The sequence below is a fragment of the Scomber scombrus genome, chromosome 4, assembly GCF_963691925.1.
Source record: "Scomber scombrus chromosome 4, fScoSco1.1, whole genome shotgun sequence".
NCBI classification, from domain to species: Eukaryota; Metazoa; Chordata; class Actinopteri; order Scombriformes; family Scombridae; genus Scomber; species Scomber scombrus.
Genome location: NC_084973.1, coordinates 9,747,117 through 9,770,360, shown reverse-complemented (window position 1 = coordinate 9,770,360; position 23,244 = coordinate 9,747,117). Strand labels below are relative to the sequence as shown.

At 40.5% G+C, this 23,244-nt stretch overlaps 1 protein-coding gene across 6 annotated transcripts in view; it reads left to right on the top strand.

Annotated features, from left to right (window-relative positions):
• Positions 1-1,147: 1,147 nt before the first annotated feature.
• Positions 1,148-23,244, top strand: part of pbx3b (pre-B-cell leukemia homeobox 3b) — a 58,122-nt gene continuing 36,025 nt past the window's right edge. For all 6 annotated transcript variants that reach the window (XM_062417573.1, XM_062417575.1, XM_062417571.1 and 3 more), the window contains exons 1-2: positions 1,148-2,253; positions 2,896-2,969. In XM_062417573.1, coding sequence (XP_062273557.1) covers positions 2,006-2,253; positions 2,896-2,969 — 322 coding nt within the window. In that variant the 5' untranslated portion in view covers positions 1,148-2,005. The remainder of the gene's footprint in view (positions 2,254-2,895; positions 2,970-23,244) is intronic.

Below are 23,244 nucleotides of genomic sequence, written 5' to 3'. Positions count from 1 at the left end.
CATGAGGATGAGGTTTGTCTGGACTCCAATCTCTGTTTGACTCATCACAACTTCAAAAAGAGAAGAGTGTGGCTGACAGTTTTCCCAGGATCAGAGAACATAGCACATTTCTTCAAATAATCTGTTTTGTTTTTTATCTTAACTTTCAAACCATGTAATAAGGATGTTTTATTGTTTATCTAGCCCCTAGATTTGTGAGAGATGACATTCACAGTGTTTACTTTGGCATCTGGCGAGCAAACAGCCCTGCACATGTATTGTTTGCGTTGACTTCCCTCTCTGGTCATCCTAAAACTCACATCAAACAAACCCCTTGTATCAAAAGTTCAGCCTCAAGACATTGTAGTTTACCATCCCTGCACACTATCTGCTCATGTTTCATATGAAATGTGCATAAAATAAAGACAAACCTATATTTTTATTTCCTTTTCTTTCAAAAATACTACTCCTAATGCTCATTTTAGGGGTGCACAGTATATTTGCTGCCTTGCATCCAGCTCAACAACTTGTCTGCTGCCATAGCAACTGCGGAGGAGCACTGAGCAGCGCCGCCTGCTTGTGCAATGGATGTCACTCGTGGCAACGACCAATCAGAAGTTCCCATCCTTTTGTACGAGCGGTGTGAAGATGGAGGGATGGAGTGGGTGGGCTCCAGCATCATGCATCTGCCAGTAATAGGACACACGGATCGTCAGTCTTAGTCATTCTGGTCGGGGATTGGTCGAGGAGCTTTACTTTCCAATAATATAGTCTACTGCTTGCCTGGCTTGAACCGAGGCTTACAAGGGACTATGCAGTTCTACATCAAACTGTATAAAACTCTCATTATGCATTTGCCTGTGTTGTTGCAGGGGTAAATCTTTATTATTGGTAGAGAATATGCACATAGCTGCACGTGCACGCGTGAGGAAACGAGGATACCCTGCTGCCGCCGCTGCAAGAAAAAGAGAGGGGACTCTGCCGTGCTTTCATCATTATAATCACCATCCTAAGTATTAGCTCTTAACATTTTGTTTTTCGGTGTTCAAGCGAGAAGTGACAAGAATATAGACCCCTCCTCTGCAGGGCGGAGCGTGCATTTTCATTTCGTATTTGTATTTTTTTTTCTTTTCTTTTTTTTTTTACTCCTGTTCCCTGCTCTGACACGTCTGCACTGAGTGAGTGGCATTGGCACACTGTCAATCGCTCACTACCGCTGCCATCAAACAACATAAAACACACACAGGCAGAGGCTGGAGCTCATAAATTTCGGCAGGGCAAGATATTTTTTGCGCATCGCCTTTATACAGCGTTCTATCCTAATTAATTTCTTGTCGCTGTTGCTTTTTTTTTCTAAACAGAAATCTCCCAACTTTTTGTACATTTCATATTTTTTTATAGTGACATTTGGACACCTATACCGCAGATTGTGTATTTTTTTTAAATAGGCATACTGCCATTTGTCGCGGGAATCATTTCTGCAAATTTATAGTTTGCAACACCTGCAAGCCTAAGATTTTTTTTATTTATTTTTTATTTGTTTACACGTTTTGGATATTTTGTTGGCGGTGCTTCACGCAGAGGATTTGGACATTTGTTTTGAGAGGGAATGCGCCGGGAATCCCATGAAGAGCGCTGATAAATGAGAGATCACCAAGGAGCGTTTCTGTCTACAGCCTACCACCCGTCAAATCCCAGAGAAAAGACAGATTGGCATGAGGCTTCGCGTTGGATACGATGGACAACGACCGTCAATTTTGACAGAGAAGTTTTAAGAAAAAGATCCAGATTTATGCATTTTTCTACAAACACAATTACGCGTTTTGGCACTTTGGACCGCGCGTAAAAAAGCGAGAGGACAGCGAGAACTTGGACATCAGATTTACGCAAAAACATCACTATAGTTGCTTTTAAAAAAACAACAACAAAACAAAACAAACAAACGTGTGTGCTCTTCGCCGCTGAAGAATCACACCACCGTCCATAACCCCTTAATCTGCGGCACATGCTCTAGCCGATTTCGTATATGAGTTTTTCAATTTGTGTGGCTCAGTGCACAGACTCTTTAGCGGCTACTATGGACGATCAAGCCCGGATCATGCAGTCGATCGGCGGTGTCAGTCTGGCCGGCCACTCGGTACAAGGAGGCATGGCACTGCCGCCTCCACATGGACACGATGGGACAGACGGAGACGGAAGAAAACAAGACATTGGTGACATTCTTCATCAAATAATGACCATAACTGATCAAAGTCTGGACGAGGCGCAAGCAAAGTTGGTTGATTTCTATGTTTTATTAACTTCGCCCCCCTCTCTCTCTCTCTTCACCCTTCAACCCCCCCACCAAAACGCTGAACGCATCATTATTGAGATGTGGCCCGTTTAACTTCACTCCACCATGCATAACAATAGGCTGGGGTGCATTTAATGATAAACTGACACACAGGTGCATTTACTGCCTCGCAAAGCTCCAACACATGAGAAAGTTGTAACTGAGGGAACAAAGGCATTTTTTATTTAAACTATGCCAACGTGAATCTGAGTGAGCGTGTGTTCAAAAAGTTTGTGTGCACACATGTCCTGTGGTAACATAGCAGCAAAACTACAGCTGAAGCTGAAAAAATAGAAATAATCCAGGTCTCTGCTCATAATATGAATTAATTGTCATTGGGCGTTTTATTTATAATGGAGCATTATTATGAGTCTAATCTAATTAAAAGTTACTGTTATTTTCTTTTCTTTTTCTACTGAGCCAATACTAATCCCTATACAGCAGCAAATAACTTTTTTGAGAGGCATGTTTGGGTTGGAACATTGCAAAACATAAGGAAGTGATAATTAATCCTCTTGTAAATGTCTGACATGTGATTTATCAGTGAACTTATTTCAGTATTATCTTGTCTTATACTGAAACAGGAAACATGGACTGAACTGTCACAGAATGAAACCAGCACTCTTCAGCGTTCTCTGTGAAATCAAAGAAAAGACAGGTAAGATCCTTGTGCAATGTGTTCAGAAAAAAATATTTATATACCCAAAGGGGGGGGGGGAAATAAATATTGAAGCCTCAGCACAATCAGCCAGTTTTTACCTCCCAATGATCTGGTGGCAGCCTGCATCCAGGCTACAGGGGACCTCTGCCCAATTTAATCAATCAATGCTTTAAATATGACTCTGTGTCGTACAGAAACCGTCCTGTTGTCACAGCTTGCAGAGGTAGATTTTTTGTTCGCTGAAGTTGCTCATGTTTCTGCAGGAGCATATCTTCCCCAGCAATGATTTCTTGGATTTAAAAGTGTGCTCCAGCTTTCACCCTCACTACCCTGGCACTGAACAGGACGGGGGAATCCCAAAGCATATGTTCTACATATCTGAGATCACACAGGATTCATGCTTTATAACAAAAAAAAACAATTTTCAACATATGAAGGAAACAACACTTTGAGGCAATTATTTAATTGCAATTGCATGCAGACTCCTTTCATATCAATGTGGACAGTGAATTGTGGTAAAATGAAAATAGCTTGTCGATAAAATTATTGATGAATCTTAACTTTAAAAAAAGAGAGGAAAGTTGCATATTGTGCCCTTTGTAAGCATCAAGTGTGCAGATTTTTATGACAACTTTCAGTGTGTGTGCGTACATATACACAGATGTATGAGAGTTAGATGTAATTACAGCTAATGTTTATAATGTTAATAACTTTTCTTATAATTCAAACTCTGCTATACTATATTTTAGAAAGGTCACAACTGTGCATACAGATTGCACTTTTGAACCTCTATTCTTCATTTTTCCACAATACTAACATGATGTATAATAAACTGCATTGCTTACATGTCTTAAATGCAAACTTACTCTTTAAGGATAAGCTATTCTCACAGGCAGTATTTTTTTAATACTAATTTTACATTTTTTAAATATGATTGCACTGCTCCTGCAATAAACAAAGCCCAAAGAAACAGTTACTTGAAATATTCAAATGATTGCACATCACTATTTATTTTCCAGACTATATGTATATTTCTCAGGCAAAGAAAAAAATAAGAAGAGGAAGCAAACAATGCCTGAGAGTTTAGTGTAATTTAGGGAACCTGATGTGTTGTCAGCTTTGTGACCTTTATGCGGTTTATGAGGAAATTGGGGGAGATCATAAAAGTTTATGAACTTCCCCAGCACAGGTGGTGTCCACAGGGGCAGGCAGAGTGTCCACAGTCTAGCCGAGATGATCTGCTGCATGTGCCTGTTGAGTTCAGACAATGCAAGATAGAGAGCAAGAAAAGCAGAGGATGTACATCACACAATATTACATTTTATTTTGCAAGCCTTCATTGATTTTACGTGAACGTTTATTTTTTTCAGTAGAGGAGCATCAGTGCATCTGTGCAACTTAGACCTCAGTGAAAAAATGACTAGATAAGATTTTTTTATTTTCAAACTTACACTACATTTCAAGTATTTCACTGTGATTCACTAAAATCACACAGTGACAGTAATTAGTTTGTTGAAGCTTGTGTGATGGGGTCTGGTTGGATTGTTTCTCCTTTTAAACAAGCTCTAAAGTTTAAATAATCCAGTCAAAGTATAATTAAAAAGTAAACATAAATGGCTTAAACTTAAGGTAAATATAATGTAGATGTGTGGGTGCGTGGTGGTGTGTGTGACAGAGTGTGTGTGTGTGTGTTTGTGTCCGGGAATGAACTAGACGAGACAGAGGAGGAGAGTGAGAAAGAGCATGTGTGGTGTGTGTGTGTCTATGTATGTGTGTGTGTGTGTGTGCATGGTTAACCTGTGGTTTAGAGTCACAGCCTCCCCCTCTTAGCCATTGACAGAGCTCAGCTGGTCTGGTGGCCTTGTTGACCGGCCTGTTTTTCCAGCACACAGTGAGCCTTTCACTGGCTCCTGTAGCATCGTTGGCCCTTTCATGTCCGTTCAGATGGCACAGGGTTGGCTGTCTTAGCAGCGTGGGATCCAGCATTGGCTGAAAATGACTTTTAATAATAAATCTGAAAGCGGTCCAAGAATCATCAGCGTAATTACTGCATGCATGTATCACGTTATCAGAATGCATTGTCTCGTGTGCACATGAATTGCATGCAGAGGGGTTCGGCTTCGAAGCTTTAAAGGTGTTGTTACAAGTTTTTGTCAATAGAAGTATTCTAGTATTGTAGTGATCAGAGGTGAGACAAATCAAAGTGGTCAATGTTGCATTTTCTAGTAATAGCGTGATATTTGGAAGACTTCTCAGAGTGTTTTGAAGTTTCTGGCACTCTTCTAACTGTTATTGTAGAGCTACAGCATATTTCTGCATTGCTAATGCCCTAGAAGTATTAATTCACTTTGATATGCTAATTAGAGAGCATTATGCAAGAAATGAGATTAAGTGGCAGCATGAAGTCATTTGCCTGTCACTAAATTGAGTGTTTTTAACAGGAGGGTTTTTTTCCCCCTCCAAATTTTCTTGGTTTTGCATTTAGATAAGCTAAATGTGAGATTCAGTTTGGCAAGTGGTATTCTTTGTCCTTCAGATGTAATGTGTTTTTCTTTTGCTACATACCTTAAAAAATGCCTTTCAATTATTCCCATTTTTCTTGCTGTTTCAGGACAAAGGACACATTCATGTTGTACCTTTTTCCCCTTAGGCTGTATAAGAAGACAATGAATGCATTCAGTGAAAATTGCCTGCGATTCAGATGAGTTTTGCAGTTATTCCTCTGTGCTGGGCTTGTTTTATCCTGCTGGCTACTCCCTTGTCTTGCTCTCATGCTTGAAAGAGAGGCTCACAGCAGCAGCAGCGGGAGCGGCAAGAATAACAAAGGTGAAAGATTACCTCCATATGGTATTTCTGACCAGGAAAAGAGAGGTTCTGTAGCAAGACTCCTCTTTGATGTGAGGTTTAATCAATAGAAAGAGATTACAGAAAACTATTACAGGCTAAATCACGGAGTGCCACAGAGAGGCTAAGCCCTCTCCACAGCTCTCTCAGCTGCATAGCGCTTCTTTTGGCTGCGTATTGACTTGTTGTTTTCCTGACCTTTGACTCATCAGGTTCAGAAACGGGGGGTCTGGAGAGGTAGGGGAGAGAGATAGAGAGAGAGAAAGAGAGAGAGTGGCAGATTCAGGCTGATAAACGCTCGATCCACTGTTTCAAGCAGTGGATTAGGGAGGGACTACACTCACAGTCCGAGCCAATGTCGACATTCTGTTGCACATGTTTGATTTGTCTTCTGTAAACCACTAAACATGTTTTCACGTATGTTTATTGGCTCGTCCATGCTATATGTTACGTTCAGCTAGGAAGACTGTGTTAACTAAATGCAGTTCAGGATGAGCCTGTAATTAACCACATGCAAGGATGACTAAAAGCATTACCTGGAGTAAATAGAGTTAGGACTGAGGAGGTAAGCATTTCTGAAATCTACAGGGAACATTAATTTCAATGTTCCCTGACAAACTTAATGAGCCTTCTCATTCCAATTAGGTTATTATTATTAATACCAATGTATTATTATTATTATTATACATTTTTATTATTATTATTATTTTATAAATTATTATTGCAGATGCGACTAAAATAATATTTTTTTTTAAGCCAGAGAACAAAATTCAATATTTGTTAATATTTTATTTTATTCTTCCTTTGACTTTGTGGTTTTATTCGTGCTGAAAAAGCTCCAGTAAATCCATGGCAGAGAACAGAAAGCTATTCAGCAAGAGAGACAATTGACTTTGGCTGCTTTTTGTCTCAGAGAGCTCCAGTGATGCGGCTGCAGTGACTAGATAGTGTTGTGCCGAATGGCTCGTGCACAGCTGGGTTCCTGACTGGCTCAATGGCAGGGCCACTAGTGCTTCCTCCTTTAAAGCACAAGGGGGACTGGGAAGATGTGGCTATTATCTAAGTAGCTCCCAAATACCCTCTATTTGCCCATCTGCAAAGATGAAAAGAAGGAGAGCCAGACAAAGAGGAAAGGAAGAAAAACAAAGAGTACATATCAGTTTCATTTGGAGGGGGAAATGCTATTGTGCTGTGGAGGTAGATGCCTGTGCACCGGTGCTGCCTGCTATCTGCACGGCTCCTCAAATCGTTGTTTTTTTTTTTGTTTTTTTTGCACAATGATTCAGTGCTGTCCCTCCATCTGCACCCACGAGCACCCATCTTGCACATGTCTCTCTCACTCCCCCCCTCCATCGCTGCAAGCGTTTTCCGCGGGCTCCTGCGCGATCAACAGCTCATAATTGTTTTTTGCACATACGTTATGCAAATGAGTCTTTATGGCAACTGGCATAACAATTAGCATCCTCCAACAATATTTTAGTAGGTTAATTGCGAAATTTCTGAATTGTACATCTGAGTTGTTAATTAGGCATGACAGAGGTGGTGAAATAGTTATCTTCAGGCGGTAGCAGCCAGCAGAGGCTGCTTGGGATGCAAAAAGGAAAAGATTGATTGAAATGAGTTTACAGCAGTAGGAGTGTTGGAGTGCTGGTGGAGACTCTTTGCATGCCCCTCTCGCTTTTGACGTCTGTCTGTCGCCGAATGTAAAAATGTAAACCTGAATGATGACCCATGTAGAAATAGATTGCACTTTTGTGTTGATTTGAAGAAATTCTTGATGTATGAAGAGATGTGAAACATCCAACTTTATTCTTGTCAGGACGCTGTCATGACTTAGGAAGCAAGGATTTATTTTAATTTTTTTGCATTTAAGGAGCTACACTCTTATCAAAACAGTGAAAGACCTTTGACCTGCCACACATACTCATACAACATTTTCAAGAGTTGAAATATGGCGTATTCACAGCTTGAAATAAAGTTAATCTTAATTACACGCACTAGTCAATATTTTACTACTTTTATATTTGATTTGACAAAATTACCAAAAGTCACATTTGTAATTTTCCCTGAATGAAAAAAAACAAACATTAAAAACAATTCAACCTGCAATTATGAAACACACTGGTGCAAAAAATGAGGTAATGAAATTTACTTATGATTATGAGAGTGTACCTTGCCACATAATTGTGCATAGAATACTACCAGCTGTCAACTCTAACTTTAAAAAAAAAAGAAGTTTTTAAACATTAACTTTTTCCCGGTGTCTCCTGTGTTACGAACTTCATTACTATGTCAGTCGATGGCCGAGCAATGTAATGCCATAGAGCCGGTTATTAGTGTAAAAAGGGTTAGAGTGAAAGACTGGTGCAAAGCAAGTCCTCTCTCAGTAATGACTCTGCTATTTATAGGTCCCTATTTCATTAGCTCTAGTGTTTCAGGGAAGAGTTTTCCTCATGGGACGATAGACACCATGATGTTCATTTACTCTGTACACATTACATGTGGACAACTAAATGACCTATCATCTGTGAGTGCAGGAACACTGAAAACAATCCCACTTCCACTACTATTTTTTTGCTTTTGCTCAAGTAACCTTTTCTGTGTTTCATGTATTTGATAGATTGTTATCTAAATGTTTTGTAGGCAGTTAGAACGCCTGTATTGTTCGACTGTGTGGGGGTGTTACTCCTACAGGTGATGGATTTCTGTAGATCAAGCGGTGAAAGAATTAGAGGCAGAAGTCTGTAAATGGACACATTTTAAATCTCATGTGTAATATTTTGATAGTGGCAGTCTGTAGCTTGTTACCAGTCTCTGCTGACAAAAACAGAATGATGCATTGTTGTCACCTTTTCTTTTCTTTACACGATTGTTTTGTAAAAAACAGCAGAAAAAGGGAAAATCTGTGCCGTCTTTTTCCTCATTTGCAAGCTTGGAAATGAAGCCTCTCTTCCCATTGTTCCATATGCCATTGTTCCACATGTTTCATACATTAGAATGATATATTGAAGGCAGAAATGGGAAAAAGACTGCAATGCAATGAAAATTTAATCAGCGTCTTCTGCTGCTTTAATAAGGCAAATAATTCTTATTGGCTGCTGTGTTAAGATTTCTAATATTTAATTCATAACAAACCTTGCATTATTCTGCTTTAGCCCTAAGACAAGCTCCACTCTGCTGCCTGCCAAAAGGCAACTATGGGGAGGGAAAAAAAGACGTAAAAGGAACTGCACACTGAGCATTTTTCTATATTAGATGAAGCATAATACTATTATATTGTTTTGATATTGTCTGTGAATTTAAATATGTATTTAAAATAAATTGAATTAACCGTGTTACTGGAGCTAACAACAGGGAAAGTGTATTGACTGCTACTGCCGATGATCAATGCACAAATACTGACATTCCTCTCTTTGTAATTTTGTCAGTGGTCAGTAAAGTATGACCATTGGCTAAGCTTACCATCGTTTTATTTCTGTAAGTCCTTGAAGTTCTTTTTTGTGTCTGAAGTAATGGAAAGATGGCGTGGGGCCAACAGCTAGGTGCTGGCTCATGTTACAGTGGAACGGCGGGCCCTGTTTTCGTCTCTCGGTGAAATGGCTTAATTGGTGTCAGAGCCCCAGGGATAAAGGCCTCTTGCTCTGAAACACAGCCACACAAGCCCTGTCTTCCTTCAACCAGGAGGAACGGCCGGCATCTGCTGGTGAATGAGGACTAAGCCGTGGCATAACAATACCAAATGATGTTTGGGATGACAGAAATTAATATGCGCTTGCTCCCAGAAAGCTATGATTAATGACGGCGAGCAGGGGAATGCTGTCCCTCCTTTTGCTCCTCTTTGATGGGGATTGAAAAGCGAAAAAAAAAAGAAAAAAAAAGGCTGGTTTCTCCTCTCTTTAGAAAGTGGAGGTCATCCAGAGTACATTACTGCTATTCTTCTCTTGCTTTTTCCTCAAGCAGGAGACAGGAAAAGGACTGAGCGTTTGTAATGAATTTTGGAATGATTCACTAACATTGTGAGCGAGTGTATTGTCCCTCATGGCATGTAGCTCAAAGAGACACACACACATACCTGACTACCTTTGAAAAGATATCCACACACTTGCTCATAATTATAACTGCAATAATTAAAAGTCTGAATATCACAGCGATAATTAGACATATATTTTAATGATCCGTGCAAAATCATTTGAAGTGATAATTTGGACTGAAAAAGAAGCTGTTCTAATTTTAATAATGGAGTCCTCTGTTCATATGGAATTTTACACACACACACACACACACACATTGATTTAGAGCCAAACGTGTGAACAAAATGGTGGTGTGCTGTTGCCATGATAATGATCTGTATCTGTTGTGTCCTAGGAGGAGACACATGAATATTTAATTGTGTCTGCTAGAGAGATCCCAAGACCCTTCTGTTCATTTCTTACTTTCTCTAATGTGTTTCCACCATCCCAGGTACTTCCTCTCTAAGTAATGGAGAATTAAAGCATGCATTAAAATGATATAAATTGCAATGTAAGGGATTTCTAAGGACATTTGTCTCTGCACAATGCGGTTGAAAATTCAAATGGCAAGTTTTGACAACGGCCATTCTGCTGACACGGTGTATTTGCCTCATGTTGGCTTCTCAAATAAGCATTTCCTCTGTCAGAGTGATTGATACGTATTAAGCATGCACTTTTTACATCACGGTGCTCTGGGAGATGATGTGAGTGCAAGGATATGAGTTTTAAACAGTGAATGAGTTCCCCCTCATATTGATCTATTTGTGTTGCCGGAGTGGCAGGTGCTATACGAAGACTGTGTCAGCTTTGATTGTTTGTGTCAGTGATCCGAGCCGACACTGAGCTCTCACTGCACTTGCTTCCTCTTGATGAATGGCAGCACACTGCACAGATCCTCAAAAAACTCATGTCTACGCTGTCTCACCAACCCTGTGAATCAGCATTGGTCCTCAGAGGTTATTTATCACTCGCGTTCACGTAGATTTTTTTTTTTTTTTTTTTAAGGCACAATTGTGGGACAAACCTGTATTCTTCACAAGAAATGTCCTGAGGGTTGTTTTTGCTGTTGTGATACAATTATGTAAAAGCTTTCCATATGAATGTGAACACTGGTTGTTCAGGGACAGGAGGAGGTGTGGTTCTTCTCCTTCTCTAAATATTCAAGAGGAGTTCTTAACTTGTGTGTGTGTATGTGTGTGTGTGTGTGCTGGCAGGCCTGCTTGGTTGTGGCATGAAGGTGAGGTGCGTGTGATGCTCGGAGCCTCTGTAAGTATGCAGAGCACGGCGGGCCTCTCGCGGGTGCTGAAGGAGAGCATGGAGTGGCAGAGTTAATTTATTTAATGACTGAGCGTCTTATATCTCCCCAGCCCTGATTAGAATCCATGCTTGATGAGGGAAGCGATAGAGGGGTGTGCACTGCCCCTAGGCCCTAGCACGTACATTCATGGTTTTCTTTCTCTTGCACCTTATTTTTCCAACTACCCTCAATTGACTGGGTTTTGCACAAAAAGAAGAAAAATAAAGAAAAAGGAAGCAGCTTATGGGATAATTTCCATCGCTGTCTGTTGCGATATTTTATATCTGTCTGCGTGATTGTTTTGTTGCACATTGAGAGGAAATGCAGCTATGAGGCTGATTAAATGTGTGTGTTTGTGTGTGCGGCGTGCTCTGTGATAAAGACGAAGTGCTGTGGAGCTCTATGAACGTGGGAAAGCCAAACAGAGTGTGTCACTTTGGCAGCACGGGCTGTCAGCAATGGGGAGCTGCAGTTGTAAAAACCATGACCTTCCTCTTTGCCAGCATGTCTCTTGCAGAGCCAAAGCGCTGCCCTGTAGATCTGGGCTGGCTGTGGGAGGGAATACAAACACAGAGAAAGGACAGACAGTGGAAAAAACCGGTAAGAGCCATAATTGTGACGGGGGTGGGGGTGGGGTGGGCTGAAGTAATGAAATACTTCTTGGAGCTATCATGACTGAGAAGGTGAGGGAGAGAAAGCGAGAGGACTGGTGAAGAGGGAAAATATACTCCTCGGCTTCTAACATTTCCATGAGCCATCATCAGTAATGCTGCAGCAGCCTCACAAACCAGAAATTATTTCTTCAGGCGTCGCTGTCAAGTGTTATTCAAATAACACCAGCCTCACATTTGAATAACAGCCGACATTTTGAATTAATTAATCAGACAAGATAGTCTGGGCCTTTTCTCATTAGTCTACAGGTCAGGCTGGGGAAGATATATGCGCTGGTGATGATATACTTGTCTTTAATAGTGATTTATGGAGATTTTGGATTGTACTCGATTTGTCAAAGGGTCTGCTAGCAGAAAAATAGGACAGTGCATATTTCATTACCTAATCTTTGATACGTTCCATGATGCTAAAAGATACAATCCTGTTGTTTAGATACAGGAAGCTCTTTTATATTCACTCTTGTTGAGTGAAGAGGCACATGCACAAAATACAACTTCACAACACACACACACACACACACACACACACACACACACACACACACACACACACACACACACACACACACACACACACACACACACACCAGCATGCACGTGCATACACACACACACACACACACACACACACACACACACACACACACACACACACACACACACACACACACACACACACACACACACACACACATTTAATCTCCTCTCATAGACCTCTCCCATTTTACTTTTCCTATGCAATTAAGCGAGGGCTGTAAATTATAACTGTGTCGTACTTTAATTATCATGGTGTAAAAATAGAGTTCCTGTCTTTGAGAGAATTTCATTAACTTACTCAATATTCCATGTCAGCTCAAAGAATCACCAGATTGCAGCAAGGTTTGCTTTGACACAACTGTACTGTTTACTCAGATGTTATTTACACTCAGTAGAAAAAGTAAAAAAAAAAAGAAAGTAGTAGGTTTGTATATAAATACAAACTACATTTTATTTCTAAACTGCATTTGTGGATTCACCTCAGTAAAGCCTGGTGTGATAATTTATTTTGGGTTCATATGTATGGTCATGGAGGTGTAAATGAAAGTGTATATTTTTAAAAGGATGCTGCTGCTAATGATGTAGTGTCACCTGCTTTATCGAGTGTTAAATATTAATGAACACATTCAGTTTACCAACATTCCACTTTTTTTTTTTTTTAACATACACAGGTTTTAATTATCCAAAGTAGACATGCAGCACATGCAGTATGCATCTGTGATTTTGTGCCAGTCAGTGTGTGTGTGTGTGTGTGTGTGTGTGTGTGTGTGTGTGTGTGTGTGTGTGTGTGTGTATGTGTGTGCGCACAAGTGTCAGGAAGCTGCGAGCTGTTGCCATTCCGGTGAGCAGCCCACACAAAATGCACCAACACCAGTGTGACAAAACATTCAAATAAATTGCTGTCAGGCTGCCGAAAGTGCAGCGATTTTTATCTGACATGTGGAAGACCCAGACATGCAGTCCTGACAAGTAACGCCGTAGCACCTGTGAGAGACGGGCGATAAAAATCAGGATATGCCTGATCCTCAGCATAACAATGCCTATCATTACTTGATATTATTACTCTTCTTTAAGAGGGAGTTCAAGATAGAAAGATAGTGTGAACGTGTGGGCTTTTAAGGTCTGGATAATAAATGATCTTAGGATGTTGTTTGCATAGCTGCACTTAAAATTTAAAGACACATTGAATATATACAAACATATATGTGTGTAATGTCACATCAACAAATACTGAACAGGCTATAGGTTAGGACATTTATTTATTCTGGTTCAGCATCATTATTCAGAGGTGTATTATGTAGAAAACAATAAAATGTGTATATACAATATCTATAAAGAATTTTTTTAAATTACAAAACTTTTTATTTATATTTTTTCCTGTATATTTTACTGTTAAAATGCTCAAAATCTGTAATGATGGATTATACTTTTCAGTTTTCTGCAGTTTAAATAGAATTTAGTCTGAAGTCGATCTGTACGATGACACTGATTGACTTCCTCTTCAAAGGAGCATGCAGGCACAAACTAAGAGAGCCTGTGTTGCTTCACTTATTTTCATTGAGTCTACAAAATTGACTCAGTAATTCTTAAATCCAATTGAGAAGCGTAAAAAAAAAGCTTTTTAGAAACTGCGAGACAAAGGACTCACTGTGGAATGCGCCATCCATTCTCTACTGTATTGTTATTTTCTCCCTTATAGGTTACTAATGAGGAATCGGCCCTCATTATGATTTTAAGGATGAGAGAGGAAAGCTTTTAATTAATGATATGTAAATGGTTCTGAATTGATTATGTTAGAATATCAAGAGAGATGGGTAGAAGCTGTGGTGTAATATATTTTAATTAAGAATTAATTAAAAATGATGGCAATTTTATAGAGGCTCACAGAAAATAGAAGAATTTATTCTCTGTCACAAGTAAATCAGCCCTTGATTAAATAAACAGACACATGCTGTATTCATTCAAGAGTTATATTTATCCTTTGCCAGGAAGGATTATCCCGAATATAAAAAAATAAAAAAAGAAAGCTCAGTGCGGTATGTCAGTGGTCGACCACAAGCTGGGTTCTCTGGGGTTAATGGTGATTTATCTCATACCTAATTCATGAGATCCTCCTGGTCTGTGTTAGGTGGATCAATAAAGCTGTGTTTCCTTTTTGAATTCAGTGTCTACAATTAGATTTGCAACGTGGAACACAATTATGAGTAAGACATGAATGCGTGTTTTTATCACTTGTGGCAAGTGAATGTGCGCCCCAGATATCAATCTGTTTATGAGGTAAAAAGATTTGTGTGAAAAAGATGAGTTGTGACTAGACGTGGACCCTAGTTAACCTTTTTAATTGCTATCTGCTTTCTTTCATTCATTCTTCAGGGCAGAGGGAAACAGAAGACGTTAGCTGCATTAACGGCGTGCGCCACTATTAAAGGGAGAGAGGTCTTTGTTTTCTGCTAACGGTGGCATGCATGCTCTGTGCTAAACTCCGCGATCAATGGCAGAGGCTGCTATCACAGCACTCGGAGCAGGCGTAGCTCAGGGGGGATGGAGGGGGGGGGGGGTCCCTGGTGGTTCATTTTGATTGGAGCGCAGAGTTTTGTGTTGAAAGGCGAGGGAGAGACAGGCTGTTGGAAGCAAATCCCCCTGGATCAGTTAGAGCTTTGCAACAAAAACACCTTGATATTCCTGGGAACATTTGCTTAGGAAAAGAATTAATTTAAATAAACGGGCAACCAGAGAACGAAATGATCTAAAGCATTTCTGAAGGTTTGTGTGTTCAGAGAAATATTTTGTATCTCAGGCTTTAGAATTAATTTAGAATCCACATTTCAAATCACAGTAAATCGCTGCAGTGTAAAAAGGGAAATCGAACTGTATTTTTTCAAGATGTGGCTGCTTTTTTTTTTTTTTAACAAATCACAATTTATGGTAGAAGAGGGTTTTGAAGATGGTGTGTTGTTGATTATACTATAGGTTGAGTAGCAGATAGAGGCTGTGTATGTGTGTATGTGTGTGTGTGTGTGTGAGTCTGTGTCAGCGGAGAAATTTTATGAGCTAACCAATCTGTTATGGGCGGCAGGGAGGATGAGCTGCTTGCGATGGAGGGAGTGTTGAATGGGTTATTAGTCCGAGTCTCCCCCCCCCCCTCCCTCCCATACCAGGTCACATGTAAAAGCTTGAAGGCGTCATGAGCAGTCACATGTACACACACATCAAATCTATGCGAACACACACACGCACACACACGACCATACATGATGTGCAGAGGGACATGCGTTCAGCAAAAAACACGGAGGGGCACAGACGTGTGCATGCATGCATATATACAGTGCATGAGCGCAATGGCTGGCAGAGCATCTTCTTTTGACACCTGCAACTAGTTGCAATACATCACTGTCAGGATCGCTTTCTCCACCTATCCGCATTTGCACGTTACTTATCCGTGGAGGCCTTCGTCAAAAAGTTGAGCAGTCTTGACACCGGCTCCCTTGTGGGAACAGCAAAGGTGAAGTTGTGCTGGAAGGTGCCATGGCGAGTGTCATCGCTGGGCTTTACTCTCTGCACCCAACAAGAATCCTAATGACAAATGAAGACAGAAATTATTGTTTAACAACAATAACACATTTTATGACATAATTAATTCTGTAATTGACAAGTGAAGTGAAATCTGAACACCAAAAGCAAATATCTTGTTTTGTTGCTGGTCTTGAGATAACTGCTCTGTGCACTTGCTGTATTTATGAAAAGAATACCTATTGTAGGAATGACATAATAAACAGCTACACTGAGGTTTATTTTGTTTAGGGCCTCATGTAAGTGGATGTATGTGTGGTTGTGTAATTGACTGAGTATGGCTGTGGAGGAGGAAGTGAGGGCATGGCGCCTCCTGTGTGAGCTCACTGTGGAGATTAGGAAAGTCTGCCAGTGGCACTGGTAGTGGTGAGCACCAACAGCTCTGGCCACGACAGAGAGGAGTAAGTGGGGGGGGTGGGGGGAGTTGGGGAGGGTCAGCATCTGAACTGGCTGATGGGAGCCAGAACATGAAACAATGCCGGGGGAACGTCTGGTGGGTTCGCTGCACAGAATTACAAGCGAGGGAGCAGGCCTGCTGAGGCAATTACAGCTTAATGGGGTCATTTGGAAGGCAATTGCCAGGGGTTAATGTAGTATGGAGAGATGAGGTGAGATTGAAGTGAAATTTTTGGCTAGAAAATGTGTTCAAATGAAAAGGGAGCAGGCAGACAAGTCGCGCACTGATGGGATGGGAGGTTGATTGGGGGAACTAGAATGCAGGCTTTTGCTGCCACACAGATCGACGCAAAGCCTGATCACTCACTTGTACGTATGCCGGCGCAGGCAAACACACACAGGCGCATACCAGCATGTCCACGCAGGTGCATTTGTGCTATTCCGACTCTTTACCTCTTCAACCAAAGCCATGCAAACTTTTCTTGGACTCATCTCAATGGCTAAACCTTGAACAAGGGCTCCACTGTTCCACTTGTGCTACTAAACGCTGTCTGTTTTACTCACAGACAAAATCCAGTGGTGGTTTTCTCTCTTCTCGGATTACCTGTGATATAATTTCCTGTATTAGCAATGACCGAACATCAGAATAGAAGATATTAAGATAGTAAATAGATTACATTGTTTTTAGGTGATGCAGAGGAAGATGTGTCAGAGAAAGTACAAGAGGCACCTTAGAGAGCAGGGATAAAAAGGATCATTATGCGCTGTTACGTTAGCCAGTTCATTACCTTAATTGCCCAATATAATCTGGTGTTGGAAGGGTGCACTGGAGCTTTGGGAAGGAGTCTTTGCCAGGACCTCCTAGCCCAGGTCTCATCTCCCTGATCCCCTGATCTGTAGCAAGCAGACCAATCGTGCTAACGCTAAACTTTGATCAAAGCCAAACTTATTTAAGGTCAGCCATGTGAAATCCCCTGGGAGCCGCTGTGTGCGCCGAAGCGGACTGCGATATAGGAAGTAGTACAGCACTGTGCCTTGCTGCTGCTGCCTGTGACCGTGCTGGATCACTGGACAGCAATAGCATTATCATCAGCCCTTTCAAGTCTTCAGCATTTTTACGCGATTATGCCCAACAGTGGAACTTAACATCATCCATGGGTGGAGATTCCTTGAGAGTGTGCGCTCTCTCTCTCCCTCTCTCTTACCCTTCTCTGTCTGTCTTTCTCTCTTCTCCTCCTCCTCCTCCTTCTCTCTCTCTGTCATCTCTGTGAAGTCTGTGTCTCCCCTCCCTTCCCCTCTACACAGGGTTTTTGGCCAAGAGCCGGCCACTTCACTGAGGCAGATTTTCCCAGGCTCCCCAAAGGCTATTTTACCAGGATTCCCATTAGGTCTTTACCCATTACCAATGTTCCAAATCATTTACAGAAGAATCTATTTACTTTATGTGGTAATGGATTCATTTGACATGGCTTGCTCTGAAGAAACTGAACATTTAACATGCACTTTCCCCCAATTGAAACCCCTTACTGTAGTCTTTGTGTTTGGTTTTTATTTTTTATCTGTTTTAGTGGCGATTGCCTCACACATGCCTTCAAATCATCCTCACACTATGCTTTCCATCACAGTACAATATTGCACAATGTAGAGGTGATGGAGCATTGTTTCAGTGCTGCAGGAAAAACAAGTATGATGCAACTATGTTGTCATTTTAGAGTGACAAATAGACAGTGGCAGACCATCAGAAAGGGGGAGAGAGTGGAATGGTGTCGCTGACAAACTGCTATGACCTTTGGGTCCTTTGGCCTCCAGAGTGCACAGCACATACAGTGTTTACCTCAGGTCAACAGCAGTGTGAACATGCGGATCCCCCATGGAGAAAAGCCTGGCCTGTTACGGCCATCATTTGAATCACTGAAATCAATAATCAGTGAAATGACCTGTAATCAGATTAGATGCACTTGTCTGGTATAGAAAGAGAAGGGAAATGCAGAGCCTGTATGTTCTTATTTTTGTCATATTTTTTCCACTTTTGTCATTCTAGATCATATTTAATTCACTAACAGTCCATAAAGCAAAGCCTGTACAACAGCAAAAGGGAAGCACAGCGCCTAAAGCTATGCCCCTATTCCATGTCACCAAAGCATCCCATCAAAGCCTGCCTCCTTCCTGTTGTAAGGTAGAAAAAAAAATCAATGCTGCAATCTTTTCTTTTTGCCTCCTCCAATCCGTAATTGAAATGGAAAATCAAATGAACGGCAAGCAGATAATTGTTTTATCAATATTCCCTGCCTGCCCTACAAGGGTCAGTGCAGAATGATCATGAGTCGGGGATATGACGAGGACAAAATGTGAAATTGAACAGCTAGGAGGCAATAAATCAGCCTTGACAACTAAGAGTGACCAGCATGTAGCTGCAGCAGGCAGCTCTCCCTTCAGAATTTGTCCTAAAGCTGTCTGCACTAAATAGGGAATATTCATCTCATTATCGTTGCACTTAATATTGCTATCAAATATTATTCTTAGAGTCCAGAAGCGAAGTCAAGGTCACTCATGCTATTATTGTTGTCATTGTTAGTGTGTGATATTGAGGGTATAATAGAGGGCAAAGTCATATGGTCTGCAAGGCTTACAGAGGCAAAGAATGAATTTAGTCATTTGTTCGAGTCTAGGAAACAAGTAATATGCAGTTTGGGTTCCTTTTGACACATTCATGACAATCACTGCTGCTTTTAAATAGCTATTTAATTTCTAAAACTGACAAAATCTGTACAGAAAGACTTACTACCAATACCAACATCATCAATAATAACATGACAGATAACCTGCCAGTTTCCAGAAATAGATGTTCAAGTTTCACTGTCAAACTATTGATGTTTAAATGAGTTGATTTTGATATAATTAATGAATTAATAACTGATAACACATATGGTGACTGTTAACAGATAACTGACACTGATGATGATACTGCAAATGTTCCTCTGGGCTGAACTTGAGTCTAAAAATTCTCAAAATTGTGGTGCTGCCTTTAATGATTTGTTTTTCTTCTTTTAACCTTACTCAGACAATTGGGGACAATTGGGGAACTACTTTTCACAATAACACAACTCACTTTACTATGACATAATGCACAGAAAAGCAGCAAATCCTACAATATAGAACCTACAACAAGATGATGATGATCCTTTATGCTTAAAAAATAGCAGAAATAAGTATTTTCAGTAGATGCCTTTCAATTTTCTGTCAATCAACTAATCGATCAATGACTAATTGTTAACAGCTCAACAATAATGTGTATCTTTTCGTCTCTATTATGTCTTTAAATAAACCCATTGTGCCAGCTTTCTAAGTCTTGTAAAAACTGCAGATAAAACTGTTGCCAGAAAATCGACATCCTAAATCATGTGACGTCCCTTTTCATCTGGCTCATCCAGTTGCAAGGCATTGACAAAAATATGAAATTGATTTGGTTGAAGGGTGTTAAAGAGCCGACAGGAGAATGTCACAAACAATGAATGGTCACAGCTTGGAGGAAAATCAATGACAGAGGTTGAAGCCAGTCTAGAGTGCTACTTGGCAACGTTACACTGTTCCTGGAAAAGAGCTGTCTTCTGGCCTTGGTTGTCTGATCAAAAGGAAAATTTGATAGGTTTAATGAAGGAGGATACAATAAATCTGACAGCTGAAATATAGATATTGCAGCAAAGAATGTTTGACTTGACTGTAGGTGGCAGCTGTATGCACTGTTTGAAATTTATTTTAATTTGCTGCTGGGGAATGACTGCTTATATCCACACTTCACATGTATATGTGGGATTATAATGCAGTATCACAGTGACTCCCTGGTTGCTTGTAGGGCAGTAGTTGTCATCTGGTAAATGTGTACATATGATTATAGTGTTATCTTATCAATGTTACATTTTGGAGATATGCAATGGCATGGCTCAATAAATCACACTGGCCTAGAGTCAACAGATGAGAAAAATGTATCTCCCACAAGTTATGTTAATTTTACTGTGTAGATTATGATCCTTGCAGGGAGAAAAAAAATAATTGGCAGAGTGTCTTTGAAGTGGACAAAGTGATGAAAATCCCCCCTACTTTGTTGGGATTGCAGTTGTAAGCTTTGCACCATATGCTACTTTCCTCTTTAGCTGGGATTATGCCATCATTATTGCTGATAAAAGCTGTTTACTGCCTTGGCTCCAAATCGATGCTCGGGGCGCTCTGAAACTGGCATTCCCTCTCCAGAAGAGTTCATTCCATGCCAGCTGCTCAGGATTCAACCCCTTTGTTTAAGATTTCACAGTTTTTGTAATGTTTATTTTCTATTTAGTCCCCCCCCCTCCTTTCTTCACACATGAGGTTTTTCCTGCATTAGCATATGTTTGCAACAATTTGACATTTACATTTGATTTGCTTACAGCAGATTGAAGGTGTCTCAGACACGGTTATACAATACTCTTTGAGCTACAGTGCCTGGTTAACACAGAAGAGAATGTAAAATAGAAATAATAACGCCTGTTTAGAGATGTTTTCGGTAGCTAAATGCAATTATGGCATTGAAAAGGCTATGAATTTGGTGTAATATCCTAAAGGCTCCCTTCTCACAGTGCTACTAATCAATGGCATAATCAGTCAATGCAGATTCAGCTCGACAGCTGTGTTAAGATAACAACTGGTTCTCATGACTATAGCGGCCCCAATGACCTTGGGTGCCTCAAATTAATAATGTAAAATCAACACAAGACAACCACCCCCCTGGTTCCCATGCAGACAATGATGAACTACCTTTTTGCCTTACCATCAAAGGCCACTCAGACTAAGCCATGTTTCAAGGCACAGTCCATAACATTTTTTTTCTCCCTTTTTTTTTTTTTTTTTTACTTAGGCTCCATGTCCCTTAAATAATGTCTCTCACTCTTCCTCCACAGCTCCCTACTACCAAGGGAAATCACACTGATCAATATTTCCCATTTTAGAGGAACTGCAGCAAACATTCACACAGGATTTACTGTAGCCCTCTGTTAGACTTTAATCAAGCTATAATTTAGATCCAAGTGAACAAAACGCTCTGTTGAAAATAGAAATTCTATTTGCATTTTTTATTAATTTTCTCTTTTATCAGGCTTATTTCCTTAGTCTCCATTATTTAATTTGTTTTTAACATAATGCATTTTAACACAACCTATCTATCTATCTATCTATCTATCTATCTATCTATCTATCTATCTATCTATCTATCTATCTATCTATCTATCTATCTATCTATCTATCTATCTATCTTTTTTCTTACATTTACTTATTTATCAGCAACTGTGCGTGTTGGTATTCATGCATGTGCTTGCATGCATTCATAATGTCTTCACAGGGCATAAATCAGAACATGCTATCTCAGTACTTCTTTATATTGGTCAAGGGCCATTGAGCAAAACAGCTTAATGCGCCCTTAACCATTTCAGTCGTGGCAGGAAGTGGAAAGACTGCTGACTGGCTGACACAGGGGCCAACACCCTCTGCAGTCTGTTGACTGTTTAATCATGAAGTGTGTCTGATTTTGCGAAAAGCGCAGCAGAATAACATTTGTAGAGAGGCGTGTTTATAGCAGGCTACATATATTAGCTTGCTAACGTATTTTGCTAAGCAGACTGTGAGGTATGCATAGAATGTGGATACATTTTAACCATAATACAACAAACTAACCTTAATGGCAACACATCCTCACTTGAAACATGGATTATGCTTCCTTAAAACTACATTACCTTCGTCACCATGACGTTACTCCTGCAGTAAAGTCCTCATTTTGCCATCTATCCAGCTATCTCTCTATAACTATCTGGCCACATCAACCCAACCTTCTTCCTTATGAGGCAAAATCATTTATCAAGTCACCCCTACACTATCATCTAAACTGCATCACTTTCCCAGGTCATAATTACTACAGCCATTACAACATAACTATACTTGTTTTTGTTGGCCTGAATTTAAGATCTATATTGTTGTTTTTCTTGTGAGGACAGTTCCTGTGAGGACGGACTGGGTAATGGTTTTACATAAGTTTGCTGACAGTATGTGACACAAGATGACATTTCACTTGTAGCCCTAAACTCATATCAAGGGGTACCTCTAAAAACTGTCAACAGTACAAGGCTAGTCTTTTACTTACAGACCATCCTCTGTTTTTCAAATCACAGCATTAAATGTCGTAACAATGTGTCTTGACCTGTGAAAAAAATGTAACAAACTAAAGGAGAGAAAAACACTGCGATAAATGAAATGTTTATCTGCTCTTCTAATGCCAAGGTTTTGGCAGTTGATATTCCTTTCATACCTCTCGGGTATTGTGTAGCTGCTCCTCGTTCATGCATGACTGTCGGCACACAAACTCAAGCTTAACCCCATCGAGGGAGCGCTCCCAGAGCTCCCAAAGGTTTGGCCAGCTCAGGCAGGATGTGGGGCGACTGAGTGGAACTGAAGAGAATCCACAATTAACAGGCAGTCATTATTTCAAGGGATATATAGACGTTGCAATTCTTTAGTTAATGCTGTGTGCACTTGCTACATTAAGTCGTGAACTTTCAAACCAGAACAGCCACCATGCATATAACAAGTTTTGATTGGAACAGAGTGCAAGACATTTGGGTCTCCTCTATGATCCCTGCTTGAACTTGCTGATAACTGGGTGACCAGAGTGCAGACTGTTGTTGACTATTCTCCATGGCAGGTGGTGACAGAGCATGTGTGGTCCCCATCACAGGTGTGTGCAATTAGCCTGACAGCTAGTCCTGGATTGCCATGAAATAAGACCCTCTACTGTTTATGTGACTGCGCACGCGCCTGTGTGTGTGTGTGAGTGTGTGTGTGTGTGTGTGTGCATACATGTGTACTGTGTATACTAGTTACCAGCAAATATAAACTGCCACACTGCCACACAATCCTTTCACAAAGCA